Source organism: Aspergillus steynii (assembly GCF_002849105.1).
Source record: "Aspergillus steynii IBT 23096 chromosome Unknown P170scaffold_7, whole genome shotgun sequence".
Taxonomy (NCBI): Eukaryota; Fungi; Ascomycota; class Eurotiomycetes; order Eurotiales; family Aspergillaceae; genus Aspergillus; species Aspergillus steynii.
Window position 1 is genome coordinate 976404 of NW_020194404.1, and position 21125 is coordinate 997528.

Here is a 21125-nt window from a genome sequence, read left to right on the forward strand (position 1 = left end):
TATCTCCAGTCGTCCCGCAAGACCAAAAATAAAGACAGAGACGGAGAAGTATAAAAGGTCTAAGATACAGAAGGGCATTCCGAAACCATCCATTTGCTCCGGCATGCAGTGTGAATATTAACAGACCGATCCTTTGAACAGATATATGCTGCCTGATGCTTTCCCTTCCATGTCAACTCCTTCCATGCCCATAGCCATAGCTCCTGTACCGCCGTTAGAAATTTAAAGACCATCCCAAAAAATAGGAGATGTCAGAAAGATTAAGAGACAAATAAAAGACATGAGAAATGGACATGCTCCATATCTCTATATAGCACATTAGCACATACCGGGGCCAGAAATCGTACCCTGGATGATGCGAAGTACATTTTCCAAGGCGAGAGTATCACGGCGCACCGGGTTCACACAAGCAAGGAAAATGGCGGGAAGACGGTGGGGAGATAGGAGGGAGGAACAGCAATTTGATATGCCGGGAAAACTCCTTAACTAGGTTGAGTGGTCAAAGCCGGAGCAAATCAAAACTCATGTCACAGGGAAGACCCCCAGGATGAATCACCGAAACACTCTCCCATTCTGTGCAACCGTTTCGAAATTGATGTTGCCTTCATATCTGGAAGGCCCTTCATCCTCAAGCCAAGGTAAGAGGTTTTTGCACTGGCTGACATCGAAGGATTCCAGCTGGTTACAGCCGTCGGCAACAGCCTCAACGCCGGCGCCGGTAACTCGAACGCAGCCACGCACGGACAATCGTTTCAGATGAAGAAGATGGAGACCAATACTGCGCAATGACGGATCGGAGATTGCGGAACCGCAGAAAGACATGTTCAAATAGGTCAATTGAGAGCACTGAAGCGCCAAAACCTCGGTTGCGGTATCAGACAACGCACAACAAAAAGACTGTTCATGACGAATGATTTGCGTTAGCTTACAACTCCCCGCCAATAAACAAATGAAAAGAGACGGGTAATCAGATAGCCTTACCAGGTCCAATTCCTGCAGCTGTTTAGCGGAATTGGTCAAGTAAACAATAGCTTGATCGGTCAAATATGTGCAGTCCGCCAGACAAAGTCTTCGCAGATTGGTAAATTGCGTGTTCCCCCAGAATTGAAACCCCTGGTCCGTGATCGTTGTACAGCGCGTCAGGTCCATCTCTTCAATGCGCGAAGCAGCATGAGACGCGATATGATGCATCGATCGATCGGTGACATGTTTGCAGTATGATAATGTCAACTTTTTCAACTTGGGACAGCCGTATACAGTGCCCGCAGCCGTGAGCATAGTAGGCTTCAGGATGGCCTTTCCTGTTTTCCCCGAATCTTCGCTGACTTTGTGCTGACCAGGCACGAACCATCCCAAGATTCGAGCTAGCAAGGTGTCTCCTACTTTGCGACAGTTGCTTAAATCAACTTCCTGTAGCCCGTTCGCCTTGCTAGCCATTTCAAGGATGGACGACGCTGTCACGTCCCACACACTCTTCATCTTCCATGCAACAACATTGGAGCCGCATGTATTAACCAACTTATTGAATCCTTCATCGGTTATATGAAAGCAGTTGCTAATGTTGACATAACGAGGTCTGCTTCCGACAAATGGACAAATTATTTTGACAAGAACGTCGTCAGTCACGCATCGATTATATATGTTCAGGTCCAAATGGTGAAGCAGCTCAGTTGACTTGCTCAAGATCTCTGACCAGTGGAGGGATACAGCACGAATGCGAAGGAGATGGTGGAGCTCTAGGTTGTGGAATATAGTCAGGAGAATGTTGTCAGGAAGAATTCCGCGATTGTCTTTCTGGGGTTCCCGTTGAGTCTTGGGTGTTGATATGGCTGCCTCCGGGAGTGTGAGAAAAGATGAACTCGCAGACCGCGGCTCCGATGGAGGCGATGGTCGTTGCTGTTCCCCAGAGACCTCCTCAGGTGTCAGCGGGGCAACGGAACCTCGTCGACTGCGAAGTCGGACTTTGTCCAGGCCAACATTAAGAAAAGGGTCGGGATCAGATGGTCGCAAGACGGCCTGCTCGTCAATGCCATTCGGCTTCAGGGGGGCATCCAGTTCCGTCTCCGTCAGCGTAAGCATTGGCGGCATCGACTGTCGACGCGGACCGCCGACTTGCGGATACCCGTCGCCCATAGGCTTTGCGACATCCCCGGCTTCGGACATTACAATATCGCCATCGGCCGCTGAATCGAGTCTTTCTTTGGCGGTCTGCTCCACTTGCTGTCGAACATCCTGGGGACATTTCTCCCACAATTCCGTCAAGACGTCGCCGCTAATCATCAAGCACTCGACCGCATTGATCGAGCGCACCGTTGCCGTTCGACGAGGGGCTAGTGAAAGGCTCACCACCTCCCCAAAATATTGACCCTGTTTCAACCGGGCCTTGACTTCGAACCCGGGCTGCTCGATGGTGCTGGGCAGGGAGTGGGAATTTTGAGGCTTGGCGCATTCAGACAGGACTTCCACCTCACCGCGAACAATGAAATAGATTTCTCGGCCCTGGGAATCCTGCTTAATTATATCGGTGAAGGGAGGATATGATCGCGGCTGCACATTCAGGCCCAAGAAGTGCAGGATGTCCGGCGGGAGACCGGAGAACAGGGGTAACTCCTTGAGCAGAAGCCGGACACTGACTAGTCCATTTGCTAATGCACTCGACGACCCGTCGGCCAATCCGGGGCTTGGAGACTTGCGTTTCTTGTTCACCGACTTCAGAGTCGAGCCATCACGCTCTGTAAGTGACATGTCTCTAATGAAGGTGTCTCTCAGTCGCTTTGACCCCCGGCGAGCCGGTTCGTCAATGTCTGCCGCGGGCGCGGACGTCTCTTTCTTCTTCTTTTCAAGGATCATCAACCGTTCCTGAGCTTCTTCGCGGATGGCCTGCTCAACCGTAGGGAAGCGAGGGAGAATATTCCTGAAGTCTTCCTTTGTCAGCACCACCAATAGGCATCGCGTGCGGGCAACTATGGTGGCCGTCCGCGGACGATCCATCAGGACGCCAATCTCGCCGAAAAAGGCGCCCGATTCAAGCTCTGCATATATACTCTCGCCATCGCGGGAGGTCACCGACACCGCACCTCGCACCAGCCAGTATATCGCTTTGGCATCATCGCCCTCGGTCAATATATAATCGTTGGCGGCATGGAGCTGCGGGCGAAGGTGTTGGCCGACAGCGAACAAGAAAGATTCCGGGGTAGACTGGAAGAGCGGGAAGGAGCGCAGTCGGTCGACCAGGTCCAGCGGCAATGCCTGGATATTCGAGGATGCTAGCGGCGAGGGACGTACGGGGCGATTCGGATTCGTCACGGAATCAAACGAATGGATCAGCGAGACGGTGTCGGAGACGGGTGTGACGGCCTTGGTGGAACCTCCACTGGCCCTGCCATGTCGTCGCATGATGTGAGTATAGAGGGGAAATAGGCTGGTGGGGAAATCAGACAGGAGGAGTATGGGATTATAAGCACGGGAGGAAAAGGGATTTTTCTTTCAGTGGTAGCATATAATTGGGAAGTCAATGGGCCGATGACGTCGACGAGAATTGGATCACGGGAGCTTCAGAGAGGCATTTCCAACCCAGGCGGCGCGGGGGAGCTATCAGTAGCGGACAAGCATATGAGAGCGAGGCGTGCGATTGGAGAAACGAAGATGAAGCGAAAGTCGGAATGCCAGAGTCACCGTCGAGGAGTCGCTAAGAACGACCATGGTTATTAGCGAGTCAGTCGGAGAGCAGGAGGGAAGCTTCGCAGCAGCAGCAGCCAGAATAATGAAAGCGGGGATCACCAACGTCAAATAATGCGGTCGAGCTCCACCGGCAAGTCAGTTAGTCAGCCTATCACTTTCTCACGCTTTCACCGCTAGGAGATTATTGTCGATTCGACCAGGGCCAAGCGGTTGCCTTCGTTCTCCCTCGTCTGAGGAAATCAATGAAGCAGCGAAAGAAAAAAAAAAGGAAGAAAGAAAATAAAAACCCCTCCTCTCGTGATAGGATCAGAACCCTGGTTTTAGTGGGGTTGTTTTGGTGGGAAACTCGGCAGCAGCGAAATCCGACGAAACAACGGCGGTCTGCAATAAGAGATATCTTCTGTTGGGAATAATCAAGATTAATCAACCCCGTGGGTTCCCCGAGGCTCTCTCGTGCCCATCAATTGCGGTCGTCCTCAACCGTGAAGCATGCGACGCCGAGAGCAAGGATCGGGGGGCGGGTAACGAGAGAGAGAGTGAGAAAGAGAAAGCCGAAGTGAAGGGAGGCATAAGAATTCCGCAAGTGGTACATGCGTACAGTACGGTGCTGACTGACCAGTTCGGACTAGTTGGTTAGCTCGCCAGGCTGATTGATCAGCGATGCCAGAGATCGTCAGGTCACAGAGTGCCCATAGCCGAGATATGAGGGGTGGATGCTTGATTGACTGCAGCTGCAGTGGTCCTGTTAGGCCATGCATAAGCCCTATGGCCGTGGGAGTTTGGAATTCCTGGTTGACGCTGCCACGGAATTTCGCGTATGGCGTGCTTTACACATTCCGAGCAGGCCTCAAGGTCGTTCTCGCGATGAGAAAGAAGATGAAAAATAAACCACGAGGGGAGCACCCATGAACACTGCTTGAGAAGATGCTTAGCCTGCAGCTCACGGGTCCCACTTGCTTTCTGTGTCCTTTGTGGCCAGAAATCGTCGATTTTCATCGAGATCCCATCGCATCGTCCTGCCGTGGTGGATTGAGGACGGCAGCGAAGATCCGCAGGGGCCACCTTCCGCTGGCAGATGTCAAAAAGTCCCGTCTGTGCGATGGAGGACCGGGCACACTGGAATGCACGACACCCAGAACTACGCAGTTCGCATTTGCAACGAAGTAGAAGACTGTATGCGGGGGCTAGTCTGACTAGGTAGCTTGGGATAAACCTAAAAAGTAGATTAAATTCTTACAAACGACCAAACAGCCCCTGCCCAGCTAACTAATGGCTGTAGTGTCGGTATTTATTCTTTAGTGACTCCTCCTGAGGTCCCCAAGAGCCTTCCGATCTCCTTCCTAGCTTCAATGCCAATCTGCCAACTCTAGGGCCGTGAACGGTGTTCGTCTATCTTAACATATCGCCGACAAACGAGGTACGGGTGGTAACAACCATCCTCATGAAGCGCATTGTCGGTATCTTTCAAGATCGTGCTCCGCTGGGGTGATTTCTCGCTTGAGCTTCAAGGTTCTCAACTTGGCCTCAGGGTTCTCGGTATTCAGGCATGAAAGTAGCTGAGGTCGTAGTAGATGTAGTGGAGAGGCGTCATGTCGAGAAGCTATGTTTGCTTCCAGGGAACGGGAACCGGTCGTGATGGAGTTATGTATAGTATAACTCATCAAGTCAAGATATCTCCTATACTACGCCGAGTCTAGCATTGGGCTGTCTTCTCAACACTAGTACACACGTAGCGGCATACTAGATCTCGCGGGATTTGTGGCGTGACTTCATGATCGGCGGAAAGGCAACAATCTGCTCAATCCTCCTATTTATTCCTTCTTGAATAGGCGATCTCCTAATATGAAGTCCACGTATTTGGGCTGCTTGCCCTTCAAGGTCTCGAGAAGGTCCTGCAGCAAGCCATACGCCAGACCGAACTTCAAGCCGAACTTCGCGGTACGCGCAGCCGTGTAAACATCATGTCGGGCTAAATGGAAGATTTTCGTTTAGCAGATACACGACAAGAGGCATTCAGAGCACCCACCTAATACACTGTAAATACCCGAGAATGTCAATCCAGCCGTGACCGTAGACAAGAAATCGCGGTCATTTCGGGCCTTGTCCACCGTTTCTTCAAAGAACCCGAACGCAAGAGCACCTGCACCCAGCTTGGCTCCCATCTTAAATCCCTCCTTGACTGCCGTCACCAAGCGCAGGTTGCTTTTATCCTTATGATACAGGAACCATCCTTTATTCGTCGTCGGGAAACGGTGCGCATTTTCGGCGCGAAAGCGATAGGAGGCCGTCTGACTCCCGTGGAAGGCACCGATGCCCATACCCGTACCAAATGTAGCCAAGGCGATGTATGGCAGGCGTTGATCCGGCTTCAAACCGAACCTCGGTTTGTCCTGCGGTGTCGGTGATTCCGGGTCAACAGCGCTCGGCGGCTGCTGGGAGGCCATTGTGGGCGATTGGTGGACTGATGTCGTGCAGGTAAATATATTCAAGCCGAATAAAGAAAGACGGAATCGATTGTAGCGAAAGCTACTTGCTGGTGTTGATCGGGGTCCCTTGGGGCTGTTTGTTTGCCGTTGCGTTTGGGGGAAGTGAGGTCACGCTGCGACGCTCCAAATTCTCCCCGACTGCCGGAACTCTTCAAAAGCTCCGAGGACCCGCCAAAGCTCGGCGACCAACCACCAGACTAAGTCTACAAGATGGTACGTTTTAATTATTCTTTTGACCTCCGTTATCATTTCTCATCATAGGTGGAATCTTTTCCCTAACACATGTCTCAACAGTCGCAGGTTGACCCTTTGAGCTGGACGCTCTTGTTCAAAAAGCACAAAACGACCGTGCTTCTCGTGCTCCCGCCTTCCGAATCAATCGCCTCCGTCAAAGCGACGCTCCTCAAAGCTCTTCAATCTCGCAAACTTGAGGATATCAACGGCGACCCGGTTCCTGAAGATCCCTCGGACATCGAGTTTGGAGTGGCGGTGGACAAAAATGATCTGGAAAAGGGCTGGACGAAGCTGGAGTCTGACATGTCAGAGTTCGACGATGGCGAGACCCCAAGGCGAGGCGCTGGGAAGAAGGCAGCCAGCTCCCTAACTCTTCAGTCGGCTAAACTACGCAATGGACAATCTATTGCTTTCCGATTCCAAAAACCCAAGGAGAACGGCGGGGCGGATGATGATATCGCGCTGGAACTTGAAGATCCCGGATGGGATGTTGTGCTTCCTAGTCTCGACGAGGAAGAAGAAGTGAACTGAAATGGACAGGTGTACATACTCGGCGCAAGGCTTATATGTGGGTTTTGATGACGGCGTTTACGTACATTTTTGTTTATAGGGCAGATAACTTGAATGACCTAGAGTGGTTTTCATGATATGTGTTTGTGCTTCGGAGACTCCGTGAGCAAAGTCGAATCGAGGCATCCTCAGCGAGACAGTCTGTCAATTTTCTCATATACAAATTTGGGTGGATGCCAGCGGTCCAGATGCCTACTCCGTACCCTCCAGAGTACCTCCTTACCAGATGGTCTGAGGCGCCACCATGGCGGCCTCAGGCAGTTCTGCAGATCTCGTAGGTAATTTCAAGCTCAATACTCCGTAGCCAATGTCAAGCTGCTTTCTACGGTAAGGCAGGTCTATCAACATTAAAATCAAACCTCCACCCCATGCATCAAGCGGGAGAGTTTCATGAAATAAACGGGACCTGGACGTGCTTCCAGCGAATCATGAGGCGACGGTGCGTATATAAGCTCGACGGATGCCGTGGCAATGAGGCAAGGGGCCGCATCGGCAGGCACTCAGCGGGCTCTTGGCGTCCTGACTGAACGGTCATCAAACCCCACGCACCATTTTCTCTTAATCCCACGACCGGTCCGGTTGCTCGGAGCAACGCGCGGTGGAAAACACGCCCGTGTCAACAGTCAACCAGGTGGCTTGCAAGCTCGCGCTAGACTAGTAGACAACTCAACAGGGAACAATCTCTGGGGATAGGTCCACTCAACAGGACTTCTAACTCGTCTCTCTTCGACCATCGTTGTTACTTCGCCAATTCGCCCTTCTACCTCGCCGACGGTGTAGGGGCGCCGCATGGTCCTTGGTTATCCCCTCCCCGCCTTGATTTTCTTATCCGACCTTTACGCCTACTTCAACAGCTCCCAATCTCGACACGATGGCGGCCTCCAGCGACTCGTCTTCGATCAATGTCTCCGTCCGAGTGAGACCTTTCACCATCCGTGAAGCGGCCCAGATCTCGAAATGCGAGGATGGCCCCTTGTTTCTCGGGGACGGCTCTTTGGCCGGTGCCCCCACCCCCAAACTGAACCAGAAAGGAATTCGATCGATTATCAAGGTGATCGATGATCGATGCTTGTGAGTATAGTGCTGTTGTGTCCGCCGTTGACATCTCAGAGCATCAACTGACTCGAATCCGTTTCCAGAGTATTCGACCCCCCTGAAGACAGCCCAGTGCAAAAGTTTTCCAAAAGCGTCGTCCCTCAAGGCAAGCGTGTGAAGGATCAGACCTTCGCTTTCGACCGGATCTTCGACCAGAGTACCTCGCAGGGAGAGGTGTACGAATCGACTACCCGAAACCTTCTCGATAGTGTCCTCGACGGTTATAATGCCACCGTCTTTGCGTACGGTGCGACCGGATGTGGAAAAACCCACACGATCACCGGTACGGCTCAGCAACCAGGAATCATCTTCCTTACGATGCAGGAGCTTTTCGAGCGGATCGAAGAGAGATCCGATGAAAAACACACCGAAGTCAGCTTGTCATATCTCGAAATCTACAACGAGACCATCCGTGACCTTCTCGTGCCAGGAGGTAGCAAAGGGGGCCTGATGCTGCGCGAAGATACCAACAAATCCGTTTCCGTTTCTGGGTTGTCGAGCCACCATCCCCAGAGCGTGCAGCAGGTTATGGATATGATCATGAAAGGCAACGAGTGCCGCACCATGTCACCCACCGAGGCGAATGCCACTTCTTCACGATCCCACGCCGTTCTGCAGATCAACATCGCCCAAAAGGACCGCAACGCCGACATCAACGAGCCGCATACGATGGCGACGTTCAGTATTATCGATCTGGCGGGAAGCGAGCGAGCCAGCGCCACGAAGAACCGGGGTGAAAGGCTGATGGAAGGTGCAAACATCAACAAATCTCTCCTGGCGCTGGGAAGCTGTATCAACGCTCTTTGCGATCCCCGGAAGCGGAACCATGTGCCCTACAGAAACTCAAAACTCACCCGCCTGTTGAAGTTCTCGCTCGGCGGCAACTGTAAAACGGTGATGATCGTTTGTGTCAGTCCATCGAGTCAGCATTTCGACGAGACCCAAAACACCTTGCGTTATGCGAACAGAGCGAAGAACATCCAAACAAAAGTTACGAGAAATGTATTCAATGTCAACCGTCATGTTAAGGACTTCCTGGTGAAGATCGACGAGCAGATGGCCCTGATCAATCAACTGAAAGCCCAACAGAAGGACAGTGAGAGAGTCGCCTTCGCTAAATTCAAAAAACAAACTGAGAAGAAGGACCAAGCCGTGCGCGACGGGATTTCTCGGATTCGCACTGCCTATGACCACTCGTTGCCGGAGAGGCAGGAAAGGACGAACAATATGATTAAATTAAAGCAAGTGAGCCGCAGGATCGGCATGCTATCGTCATGGATCGCTGCCTTCGACAACGTGTGCGAGAATTCAGAGCTCGAACCGCCACTGTCGAACCTCCAGGCCATCCGCAAGACGGCCCAGGGAATTCTCTTGGAGCTCGAGGGCAGCCGCCAGCACTACCACCAACGGCTGGCGAAGAGCAGCTGGGACCGAGGTCTAAACTCCGCTGTCGAGAATGCCATTCGTCAACTCCAGGATTTCGACATCAGCGACAAGAGCGACCACGCCAATCTGCAGCGTGAGGCAGAACTTCTGAGGTCGAACACGGAACGTGAGGCGCTCTCTGCAGTGGCCGAGCAAGATAAGGCCGGGGAGGCAGCCACTGTGCAGATCCTCCTGCAAGCTCAATTCGAGACGGTCTCTGCTGTCGAGAACATCATGCAATTGAACGAGGACGAAGCTGTTGACGAAGGGAAGAAGATTCTGACGAAGATGCTCACTTCCTGCTCCAACGTGACGGCCAGTGTTGTGAAACCGGACGGCAACCCCCCGTCTATACAAGCCGTCAGCCCTTCCAAGGTCAGCTCTCCCAAGAAGAAGCGACCCAGCTTGGCCCATGTTCCAGCCGGCAAGACCCTCAGCGCGCCTATCACTTTTACGCCGGCAGCGCCGCCCTCGCCTTCAAAGGGCTCTCCCCGACGCCGCAAGATGGGTGGTGTTGGACGAAAGAGCGTCAGTTTCTCGCCCAAAAAGTCGGTGGCCAAATCAACGAAGCGAGGCGTCCGCTGGAAGGACGATGAGGAAGACGGCACCTTGACGGAATTCCAAAAGACACCCCAGAAGCTGGGAGCCGCACTTGCTCTTCCCGAGGGAAGCCCTGCCGAGCCTTCGTTGCCCAGAACGTCTCCCATCCCGCGTGGAATCCCCGTGCCCACGCGAAACTTCAGCCCCCAGTACGCTTCATCGCCGATTTCCGCGGCCCCGGAACCAACCTTGAATATCCAAAAAAACGCCAACCGTTTCAAGGCCGGATTCCTCTCAAAAAAGACAAGCAGCTCCCCAATTGCACCTCCTCCGTCAACGACGCTACCCCTGTCCGACAACGAAAATTCTCCTCTCCGCGACATCGAAGGTAGCAGCTTCTTGAATCGCGCATCTGTCGACCGTCCGTCGAGAATTGCAGTTCGCACCTCGAGCGGAGGCTATAGCAGCAGCCCCGTCTCAGACAGTAAGGACAGCTGGAAGGCAAACAAGGATGATGCGATGCGAATCAATTCGGCGATGCGGCGTATCTCTGGAGGGCAGTTCGGACCCGGGCCTTCCGCCAACACTCTTCGCGTTCATCGTCGACGAAGCCCGGGGTCTGCTACGTACGGCAGCTCGCCCCCTGAAAACACCATGTTCACGGCGCAAGCGAGACGAGTCGCTAAGAACGAGAAAGAGGCCGAGGCCAAACCCCGTGTCTTGAGTCCTCGCACTATCCCCATCATGAAAAACACCGGCCATCGTCGAACGACGTTCGGAGGGGATATGCGACCCCGGGACATCAGCCTCAACAGCCGAGAAGCCATCAGACTCAGCGTTATGGCGACGCCTCGACTGGAGAGGTCCTCGGAAAACACCTATCCTGGCTCTGGTATCGGATTGCGGTAAACTTTACGTCGTTATTTCTGCTGAATTTTCTGGGTCGTTTGGGTAATTGGAACGGTGTTTCGGGAAGTCAGATACCATTTGCTTTTTTGCACCCTTTTGCCAGGAGTGAATCGTCTGGGTCTGGTTATCCCGTTTTACTCCTTGGTTTGTCTCTGTTGCCTTTGAGGATGCGCGATTCATACACCTTACATTGGAAACGTGTCGTGGCTTTCATTTTCTCTTCGATGTTGATGTTTCTTTTTTGTATTGTATGGCATATATTAGGGTTCTCGGGACGTGTACAATATCAGACCACAACGGCTTTCTTTTATTCTTTTCTTCTTTCCTTCTTGTCTCAAGCCGTAGGAAATCTAGACGCGTCGATGGCAGCATTGGCCGGTGGAATTATGTCATTCCTCGGTATGACGCCACCCAAAAGCTTCCCCGCCATGACAAATTCGGCATTTGCGCGGAATTGGACGCTGCGGAAGTCTCCTACTGTGATTGTTCCTGGGCTTGGATCTTGGTTCTTCTTTCTCTTCGATTCATCGGACGAAAATCCTCGATTGTAACATCACGTCCTTCTTTATCTATCTCCGACATACCTCCCGAGAACAAGAAAGAAAAAAACTACCCGTGCCCCTCCGCGGTGACTAAAAAAAAATAAAACAACCCACTCGTTGACGGTGCCCTTCTTACGAGTACGTATTAAAAGTCAATGACTTTCGCCGCATCCGCCTTTGCTCCGACTTTATTCTCACGATTTCTCCGTCCCTTCTCGACTAGTTCACCTTTCCTCTCTTTGACCGCAGAATCTCGTTCGCGCATCATGTCCGACGCCACGCAGAGGGCCACCTTGGCCGCCGGTTGCTTCTGGGGCGTGGAGCACCTGTTTCGCAAGAACTTCGGTAACGGAAAGGGCCTCTTGGATGCCAAAGTAGGCTATTGCGGTGGAAACACGGCGTCGCCTTCGTATCGCGCCGTGTGCACCGGCGACACGGGTCGTAAGTTGCCAGCTGCCAGTCGCCACTTGTCTCGATCTACATACTCTAGGTCGATCAGTTCTCCAGAGACGGTACTAACCCGCATTCAATCGCACCAGATGCCGAGGCCCTTGATATCACCTTCGATCCCTCCGTCGTTACCTACCGGTCGCTTCTCGAATTCTTCTACCGCATGCACGACGCCACGACCATGAACCGCCAGGGCCCCGACGTCGGCACGCAATACCGCAGCGTCATCTTCACGCACAACGACGAACAGGAGAAGATCGCCCAGGATGTGACGGAGAAGGTGAGCCAGGAGTGGTACAAGCAGCCCGTTTCCACTCAGGTGGTGCCGGCGGCGCAATGGTGGGACGCGGAGGAGTACCACCAGCTCTACCTGAACAAGAACCCGGCAGGATATGAATGCCCTGCTCAGTACGTTGCCCTGGATTTCAGAATTGGGAGTTTATCGTCATGGACAAATACTAATGATTTACGCAGCTTCGTGAGAAACTTCCCTCCGCTGTCTTGACTCGGGGCGAAAATATGAGATATGAGAGATAAAAGGAAATCTGTTTTAATGATCAGCGTCATGCGCTTGGGGTGGTGATTTGATAGCTTTTTGCCAACAGTCTGGTCCGGGGACATGGATTGACTGGGTTGTATGTACGCTGGGGAGGGAACTGGGAGTCTGTATATTCGAACGCCAAATCTACAAATATTGTTACATTCACAGCAATCATTCCTAGCCAGTAGTTCGTAGTATATTTTTCTACCTATGCAGCTAACTATTGGTCTATAGCTGGGCGCCCGTCTAATCCATACCTGGGCTTGATCCATTTGATTGATATGCATTCCCTTTGTGTCAGCCATTGGTCATCCATGTAGTATTGGTCCATAAACAAACAAGCGCATCCGTCTGAATGGGGTGGTGGTTTGGAGATGATTGTTATTTGCGTGATGGGCTCTATACCATGGGAAAGTATTCACTCGTCTCTCTATAAAAACAGGCACCTTAGGAGCTAGATTGCCTTATAGCAAGTAGTTAGAGTGCTTCATAGTGAATGCTACTCCGAGGGGATGGAGAGATCCGATTGTCAATAGACTGCGTATTGCAGCTCAGTCTATTTGGCGAATTCCCCAAAGGGAAGGTCGACGGGGTGAGCGGCCTCAGGTATGATTGTAGGGCTGCCGGAATCTCCAGGTCAATCCACCCCTCCTGCAGCATAGAATCAATAACAGGTGCCGCTGTTTCCATGCCATTCATGCCAAAGCCCAATGGCAAACTGAACTCAGTCGTCCCAGTTTCTTTCACTTTCTTCTCGTCCCTCTCCAGTGACCTTCCCACCACTTTTATTCTTCCTCACTTCCCCATCTTCCTTTCCTTCTCTCACTCTCTTGAAGCATCCCATTACTGTTGTCTCTCCTCCTTTCCATCTCTTCTGTCTCCAGTCTCTTATCCCAATCTTATTGTTCTTCTAGCGATACCATCTCCAGATCGTCTTGTCTCACCGGATGGTGTGAGTAAAGCGAAAGCATTGAGACTTCATCCAGGCTTCCACTTCCTACAGAAGTGTCTGTCATCGTCATTGTCATCACTTTCTGTTTCAAATTAGCCTCGTTGTCTCTTTCTGATCTCTCATATCATCCCATCTTCTATACTCACGGTATTCGTGAAGAGCTCGCCATTTAATTGCCTTCTTGACGCGTCCTTTCTCTCCTAGGACCACATCATACAAGCCTTTCCCAGGCTTTGAAAGGTTAGCCATCATCCTAAGATCCCCAAGTCTGTCAATTCGTCGGCTCACTAGGTCTCGCGACCGACTCAGAAACAAAGCCCTTCGCGTATACCTCCCTCCCACAGACGAGTACCTTCCCAAGGGTCTTATACCATCTCATTCGGAACCATTTTGGTCCTTCCTCTGGTTCATCTAAGACCACACTCAGGATGTCGGCCTTCTCTATCGACGAAGCCATGGCTATTGCCTTGGATAATCTCAACCGCATCTCTTGTCATGTAAGTGATTGACAACTATCGTCGTCATCACGGCCGCCTCCTCTCGAGCATATACTGATCCTAGCAGTTTCGCAAGCACGAGCAGCACACTGCTGCTAATGAGCTGGGAAAGCTGAGTGTCCAGATTGTTAATGCGTTCTCCAATGGCGTTGATCAATTGCCCCCTGATCAGTATATTTTCCATGGTGTGGTAAGCTTCCTTTTCCTCTCCCCTCCCAGTGGGTCCGAGATCTAGACACTGAGTAGCATTGGCAGGAGAATGTGGGCTGTCAAGGCACTATTGCCAATCCTTCCAGCAACTCTGGCGTCTCCGGTGCACTCCAGAGACACGCCTTCTCTGGTCTCATCACCCAAATCGAGAGAATAAACAAGGAAAATGTAACCAGCCATGCCGGCATACTGCAACAGATCTCTTGTTCCGATGAAAAGGCTTCTCAGCAGCCTGAAAGCTGGGCCCAGGTCGCCAGCACGAGTGCTACCTCGGTCTCGGGCCTTCAGACCTATTGTCCCGAGCCATCTCACTACATGACTCCCCAGTCTCTGACCTCGGCCTCCGTGTCCAGACATAGCCAGAATAGTGACGACGATGGCAGTGATCCTCAACTCCCGAGCCTGTCTGGGGTTGCCCTTCCTTCAGCTACCGAAGCGCCTGAAATCCCAGAGGCCAAGGCAGGGGTTATCCGTATCTACGGAAGAATTTCTAAGGATCTTATTCAGTTCATCACCACCCGTATCCACGAAGGTCCGCTGCAGGACGTTCGCCTGGAGACCAACGGAAGAACACGGGTGACCTTCCAGCATGCGTCTCACGCGCTTGCATTTTTGAAGTCCAATCAGGAAATGGAGCATATGCTCGGCTTTGGCCGTTTTGGATGCGGCTATCACGTTGAATTGGCCGAGGTCCTTGATTGGAACGAGGATCTCCGTCGCATGAACCAACCGATCCGCGAGCGTCGCCGTCTTTCCTTTGCCAGAAAGAGACTTTTTGCCGAGAATATGTCGCCTGAGAAATGGAAGCAGGACGTCCGCACTTTGGCCGGACCCGGCAACATTGACTTCCTTTGGGTCTTCAATTCTGGAAACGGTAAGCTCATCCCTCTACATTGGGGGCAGGATCACTGATAAATCACACAGCAACCGCCATCTTCACGAGCACCGTCGTTGCTCGTAAGGTGCTGGAGGTGTTCAACAGATGGAAGGATGGCCGTAATGTCTATAGTGGGGTTTCCGTGACCTTTTCCTCGGACCCCTGCGAGAAGGAGCTGGTCCTCGTCAAGGAGACCTCTCGTCCCGGTCTCGCCAAGGGCTACGTGAAGAGATCCATGAGGTGATCTCTCCTAGCGTAGCCACAGCGGATGGCGGAGCTTGGTTTTGGACTTTGGAGGCCATCTTACATTGACTTTAACCTGATGCATACATCAGCGGCATCTTTCGGATTCACTTTGAGATTGATTTATGGAAACCCGGAAGTGAGGCTATTCCACATGAGAACAGAAAACACAAAAAGAAAAAAATCCCCGAAGCCCAGAAGAGATTCAAGGATGTACGCAAGTTGGACGGCCATTGAGTGGGTTAGTACTTTCATGTATGCAAATGTGCGGATTGTTTAGTCCAGCTGTCTAGGAGGAAGAATATGATTTTTGCCTATCCATACGGTGTAAGAATGGCCTTTTATGAGTCCTGTTTAGCCGGTCTCCACATATCCGCCTTATGGGGTTGTGGTTTAGTGGTATAATGCTCGTTTCGCATACGAGAGGTCAGGGGTTCGATTCCCCTCAACTCCATATTCTTTTTCTTTTTTCCTGCACCTTCCTTCCACCAGGAACAAGGATGACTGGACTCTACTCTATCTAGCGACTAGGGACCGGCAAGGGTTCCGTGGAAGCATCTGACGGGCGGATGCGGGGTCCGGGCCTGGACGCGCTTGTGTGTTCTCTTTTTATTTTTGTTTGCATTTTTTTTCACTCTCTCCGTCTTCTACCAGACCACCAGTATTCCACCCGGGAAAGCATGAAGAGAAACATCCGTCTGAACTCGTTGGCTCCCGATCGTCAAGTCGCATCTAGAGGTAAGTGGGTCAGTTCTACTCCGCACTCCCTGTGAGACCATCTAATTGATGCAGACTGCCGTCTCTGCACCAAGCGGCGTATCAGATGTGACCGGAGCATTCCGGGGTGTCGGAAATGTGCCAGTCGGGGGCTAGGCTGTCCAGGGTTCGATGCAGTTCCTCTTAAATGGGGACAAGGTGTGGCCAGTCGAGGAAAGCTCGCTGGGAGGACGCTCCCGGTGTCTCCTGGGGGTGGATCAGAGGAGCAGGATGGGTTGTCGGGGGCCCTTAGTGTCAGGCCACGTATCGATGATGACAGTGGTCGTGGCCACGATCAAGACCTCTGCACTTGGACAAACGATGGATCCCGCCTGTGGGACTTCTCAACGCATCTGTTGGACCCAATGAGTGGGCTTGATCTGGTCAATCGGTTCTCCGCCGATGTTCTCGTCGACAATCTTCTCAGTCATTTCCATTTGGAGGTTGCGTCGATGCTGAGATGGCTCGATAGCTCGGACAATCCGTGGCGAAGCATTATCTTGCCTCTGGCCCGGCGCTCGAACTGCCTCCGTCTGTCAATTCTTGGTCTAGCCGCTGCGCATTTGTCGGTGACATCTGCGGGTGGTAGTACTGAAGAGCCTGCGTTTTTGCAGGCGAATCATAGTCTCCGCGAAGCAAGCCTTCGGATTCTGAATACAAAGATACGGTACGAACTAGATGATGGTCACGCCACGGGTGCCCGTCAGGATGGCTCGTCTCTGATCGAAATCCTGGCTACCATGCTCGTCTTGTGCTACGGGGAGATGCTCGTGCCGTATTCAACCAACTGGGCTCTTCATCTACGCGCCTGTCGTGCTATCATTGATAGACGAAACTTGCGGAATCGGCAGAGAGAGTCGCAAGACCCGGCCGCGCGATTCCTGGTCATGGAAGTGGTTGATCTGGAGACGTTTGTCAGTGTGGCGCCGTTTACCAGGGAGCAGGGCTCTGCGATCACTAGATATTCTCCTCGGCTGCTGGAAGGTCATTTCTGGACGTTCACCCCGCTGCTGCGTGATATTACTGCGGTGGAAAGACGCCGCTACGGTGCTTTACAAAAGGGGTGTGAACCCCCGGGCATGGACATGAGTACTTGGCGAGCCAAAATCGATGAAGCTTACGCTCAAACGTCCGAGGGAGCGACCACCATATTACCGGGAGACGAAGATACACGGAGACGGTTTGAAGCTTTGCTGCGAGCACATTACTACGCCTGTTTTGTCTACTGCTACCAAGCTTTAGCTCCCATGTTTGAAGCAAGGCAAGTTATCGATGGGTATGTAGGGCCTATCTTGGACGAAATTCAATTTCTCGCAAACGGGTCAGCGCGCAGCTTCTCTCAGAACGTTTTCTTTCCGCTATTCATCGCCGGTACGGAGTACGGGAGAGACGAACACGGGCAGGCCATGATCCAGGGTCTCTTTATGGACTTGATCATCTCGACTGGATCTTGGTGCAACCATGCGGTCTTGCAATTCCTACGTGCTTACTGGGCGAGGTTGGATTCGCAGGAGACTTGGATACAGTACGCTCGCAGAAACGAGCAGAATCTAACTCCTTTTCTTATATTTTGAGAGAGTCTTCATTCGAGCACTCATTGAGCAGGGTCCGGGCTAAGTATAGTCATGTCACATGTTGATCGTCTCCTCGTCCTCCACTCCGAACAAAAGCCTCATGGGATCCTGGTAATGCATAAAGCCTACGCCAGGCTCCATGACCCCATACCCTAGCAGCCTCTGCGCCTGGGGCTTCAGCTTCCTCACTCTCTCCAAGGGTATTTCCAGGAAGTAATTCTCGGCGGGGCGCAGGGTCGGCTGGCAGAGGAATATGCCGACAGTTTCACGGCGCTCATTCCTGGAAGACAGAAAGGATTGATTAGCTACCTGGTCTCTGATGGTTGGAACAGAAACGGTGAAGGAGACAGCATACTGGGTAACATTCGCGCCGCCGGCATGATACAGATTGCCCAGGAAGATGAAAGCATCCCCGGGCTCCAGCTCAGCCGGGACAGCTTCTTCATCGAGTGGTTGTCTCTCTGGACCCCATAGATGCGATCTCGGGATGGCGACTGTGGCACCGTTCTCCTTCACCGTCTTCGTCAACGCCGTGACACATCCAATCATCACCGGCAGCTCCTTGTCATACGGATGATAGTCACTTCAGCATCAACGTCAGCACCAAACAACCCAACCCGAGAACACCCCAGTCAAGGAACCACATACTTATCATCCCGATGCAAGACCTGCTGCCTCCCGCCCGGATTGACCCTGAACCCAACCGTCGACGTAAGAATCGGCTTCCCACTAACCGTCTCCTGACGATCACCTCTCCAGAACGTATACCGCGAGGACACCAGCGCGTTCGCCACCGCTATATACAGCGGGCTGCACGCCAGCTCGACGCAGGCATCCGAGAACCCCAGCAGCCCCGTGGCGCGCTGCGTGGTGGCCGGGAAGAACCCGTATTTGTCGGGGATGTCGGCGTCGAAGCGCGGTTTCAGGTCGGTTTGGATCTGCGCGGCCAGGTCCTTGGCGATGAGGTTCTCGACGATGACGCCGCCGTCGCGGGTGATGGCGTGGATGAGGGCTTCGGGGGTGGTGGAGGGTTTGGTGGCGTTGAGGCGGGCAAAGGAACTGGTGGATGTTGTTGCCGGCATGGTGGGGATAGTGGACACCGTCTACTCGTGGGAACTGTTGATATAGATATAGATTGAAATCAAACACCGTGCATGCCCCTCTAGCCCTTATTTATATACACAACCCACCCCCAACGGCCGATCCCCATGATCCCCATGATCCCATGGGGTAGTTCAACCCATCCGGCAACATTCAAAAGAACCAACCAAATCCCGCCCTACAGTAACACAAGACGAACTACTATTCCCGAAGCAGCATGTCGAGCGAGAAATGGAAATCTATTCCATGGCGGGCGTTCGTTCCCCGGAGTCTCTCTCTGGAGCCCGGGGTAGGCATGCGACGCGCTAAACCCGATGGAGCAGGTTGCATGAGAAAACGACAGGGCCGGGCTTTGTTTGAGGGGATGTCGGGATGATGTGGTGGTTTGGGCTTGGCTTTGTGGTGGCTGTTTGTGGGTGTGGCTTTCTCATCGTGGTCATTGGAGTCGGGTTCTGTTGGGAGGAGAGAACTGGAGATGAGATGGTTGTTTCCTGGTCTGGTTAAGAATCTGGCATGAGTATATAGTTTCAGGGTCATGAGAGTGAGTGAATGAGCAGGAACTACAGAGGTGAATGATTTTCACAGAGGCGATGGTGGTGAATATGCAGAAATGTTTTGGGGTTTAACTGAATTTTCAATTTTACCCTACACGGATGAAAAATCAATAAGATGCTCTGTTGCCTTAAAGGTAGGTAGGTAGGTTTTTTATCTACAGCAGGTTCTGTAGCTGGACCAACAAACAGATCACGGGATGAGACGAACAAGCAGTTCAACGGACAGAACAGCACCCACACGCCTTAAAAAACCAAAAAACAACTAGACATCTAGACCATGGATGACTGGGTACAAGAGGGCGGGCAAAAAAAAAAGAAAAAAGAAATTAAACTTGGAGTTGAGGGGAATCGAACCCCTGACCTCTCGTATGCGAAACGAGCATTATACCACTAAACCACAACCCCAGGTTCTTGAAATACGCATCATCATTTTGGCACCATATTCACTGGAATTGAATTCGAGTTTAATTCACGATACTACGCAGGTAAGTCATAACCGGACTGCAATTACAAGCTGTATCGACTTTTATTCTAGACTGCCTAGTCTCGGATCGGTAGATACGTGGCTTGCAGAGTCACACAGCATATGTCCGAGGTGTATGGTGTGCATATTACATTGACTCCAGAGCCAGTTATTCACTCCTCTGTTACGCTAGCTACTGGTTTTATATATTATCGAAGTGTTGGTTTGGAGGTTATCCCGGGGGTAGACCACTGCGCTGTACAGACAACAGTGGTTTATTGCATTGATAGTGCACCGTTTATTGACAAGGGCTGATGCACAGAAAAGTGTAAAGTATAATTCGCATTCTATTTATCGATGCCCTCGCCTCCGGTTGCCACCATTGGATATATACTTTGTCAGGTAAATAGCGTGTACCCGCACGGCGCCAGTGCCCACACCAGGCCATAGCAGAACCAGCAATGAGAAAGTAAAAGTCTTCCTCTTCTTTCCGGGGAGGGCCGCGGGGCATGCCGAGTGAGTTTTTGTCATCCTGAAAGTATAAACCATGTGTCGCTATTTGTCAATGTTATCTCTCTCGTCTTCCCCCTATTGTTAGCTACCACCGCACAGAACTAGTCCCTACGGAGTACTCGGAGCACATTCACAGGAACCACCTAATAGCATCAAAGCGACTACAGACAATCGCCAACGGAATCCCTCAAGATGGATCTGCTTGGCAATGCGATCGACACGCGAGATGTAACCACCCTTAAGTAATAGCAATCAGTACAAAACTTCCACCCAGGATGCAATCCACGACCATGACGGCATGACCCAACGAAGGAAGATATAGCAGGACCACTGTGGCGTGCCCAGGTCCTAGTGCCCAGGATACGTGGACCAGGTTTCATTAAACCACGGAGGAAAAGTACCCCGTATTCCGTATCCCGTAAACCAACAGACAGGCCCCAGACGAACCCTTATCGCGAACCCCCAACAGACGAAATTGCGATGAACACGCGAAGGGAAAGCGAACAAGGTGCAAGTGAGGACGCAGGACGAAACCCGCCCTAGCGATACCAAATTGCATGGCACGGGCAGTGGCAGAAGGTGCCAAAGAGAGTCCCCCCTTAGTTAGGTATTATGGGGCCGCCGTCGTGACTCCTTCCCTCCTGAAGGGCCCTGCGTGCGTGCGGTGCCTTTTTCCTCCTGCCTGTCACGCTCCGAGGCAGCACGTTGGTCGTTGATCGAATGGAGTCGATACGACCGGAGCAGCGGCCCCTTGATGCCAACAAGGAGGTGATGATAAGATCGAGGCAATCTCACGGACGCCAGGAAGGGAGGGGGTTTCTGGTTTCAGCTCTCGAGGGATCACCCCTCGTTCATCTCCTAGTTCATCCCTCGTGTCGCTACTACGTATTTCCTTGGACATGGGCCACTCAC

The 21125-nt window shown here is 52.1% G+C and overlaps 8 protein-coding genes and 2 non-coding genes across 10 annotated transcripts; 6 read left to right on the forward strand and 4 right to left on the reverse strand.

Moving 5' to 3' along the window:
* Positions 1–552: 552 nt before the first annotated feature.
* Positions 553–3396, reverse strand: P170DRAFT_478586 (cyclic nucleotide-binding domain protein; the record flags this gene model as incomplete). The annotated part of the gene is made up of 2 exons (XM_024853575.1): positions 553–897; positions 982–3396. The coding sequence occupies 2 exons, from the start codon at positions 3394–3396 to the stop codon at positions 553–555; spliced, it is 2760 nt and encodes a 919-aa protein (XP_024700935.1).
* Positions 3397–5492: 2096 nt separating this feature from the next.
* Positions 5493–6125, reverse strand: P170DRAFT_478587 (uncharacterized protein; the record flags this gene model as incomplete). The annotated part of the gene is made up of 2 exons (XM_024853576.1): positions 5493–5650; positions 5708–6125. 2 exons carry the CDS (start codon positions 6123–6125, stop codon positions 5493–5495), a joined length of 576 nt encoding a protein of 191 aa, XP_024700936.1.
* An 89-nt stretch (positions 6126–6214) lies between these two features.
* Positions 6215–7044, forward strand: P170DRAFT_389658 (uncharacterized protein). The gene is made up of 2 exons (XM_024845871.1): positions 6215–6380; positions 6462–7044. The coding sequence occupies exons 1-2, from the start codon at positions 6378–6380 to the stop codon at positions 6930–6932; spliced, it is 474 nt and encodes a 157-aa protein (XP_024700937.1). The 5' UTR covers positions 6215–6377; the 3' UTR covers positions 6933–7044.
* Positions 7045–7664: 620 nt separating this feature from the next.
* Positions 7665–11213, forward strand: P170DRAFT_389663 (kinesin family protein). Its single transcript, XM_024845872.1, has 2 exons — positions 7665–8042; positions 8111–11213. The coding sequence occupies exons 1-2, from the start codon at positions 7843–7845 to the stop codon at positions 10938–10940; spliced, it is 3030 nt and encodes a 1009-aa protein (XP_024700938.1). The 5' UTR covers positions 7665–7842; the 3' UTR covers positions 10941–11213.
* Positions 11214–11480: 267 nt separating this feature from the next.
* On the forward strand, positions 11481–12639 carry P170DRAFT_389666 (peptide-methionine-S-sulfoxide reductase). The gene is made up of 3 exons (XM_024845873.1): positions 11481–11923; positions 12022–12340; positions 12407–12639. The coding sequence occupies exons 1-3, from the start codon at positions 11638–11640 to the stop codon at positions 12435–12437; spliced, it is 636 nt and encodes a 211-aa protein (XP_024700939.1). The 5' UTR covers positions 11481–11637; the 3' UTR covers positions 12438–12639.
* Positions 12640–13853: 1214 nt separating this feature from the next.
* P170DRAFT_500225 (uncharacterized protein) lies at positions 13854–15253 on the forward strand (the record flags this gene model as incomplete). The annotated part of the gene is made up of 4 exons (XM_024854146.1): positions 13854–13922; positions 13990–14093; positions 14249–15006; positions 15057–15253. The coding sequence occupies 4 exons, from the start codon at positions 13854–13856 to the stop codon at positions 15251–15253; spliced, it is 1128 nt and encodes a 375-aa protein (XP_024700940.1).
* Positions 15254–15634: 381 nt separating this feature from the next.
* On the forward strand, positions 15635–15706 carry P170DRAFT_t156. Its single transcript has one exon. It is a non-coding gene; the product is annotated as a tRNA-Ala (tRNA).
* Positions 15707–15709: 3 nt separating this feature from the next.
* On the forward strand, positions 15710–17609 carry P170DRAFT_248289 (Zn(II)2Cys6 transcription factor). The gene is made up of 2 exons (XM_024843003.1): positions 15710–15990; positions 16045–17609. The coding sequence occupies exons 1-2, from the start codon at positions 15822–15824 to the stop codon at positions 17580–17582; spliced, it is 1707 nt and encodes a 568-aa protein (XP_024700941.1). The 5' UTR covers positions 15710–15821; the 3' UTR covers positions 17583–17609.
* Positions 17610–17636: 27 nt separating this feature from the next.
* P170DRAFT_364583 (phytanoyl-CoA dioxygenase family protein) lies at positions 17637–18664 on the reverse strand (the record flags this gene model as incomplete). Its single annotated transcript, XM_024844649.1, has 3 exons — positions 17637–17862; positions 17938–18165; positions 18231–18664. 3 exons carry the CDS (start codon positions 18662–18664, stop codon positions 17637–17639), a joined length of 888 nt encoding a protein of 295 aa, XP_024700942.1.
* Positions 18665–19570: 906 nt separating this feature from the next.
* P170DRAFT_t171 lies at positions 19571–19642 on the reverse strand. Its single transcript has one exon. It is a non-coding gene; the product is annotated as a tRNA-Ala (tRNA).
* Positions 19643–21125: the final 1483 nt, after the last annotated feature.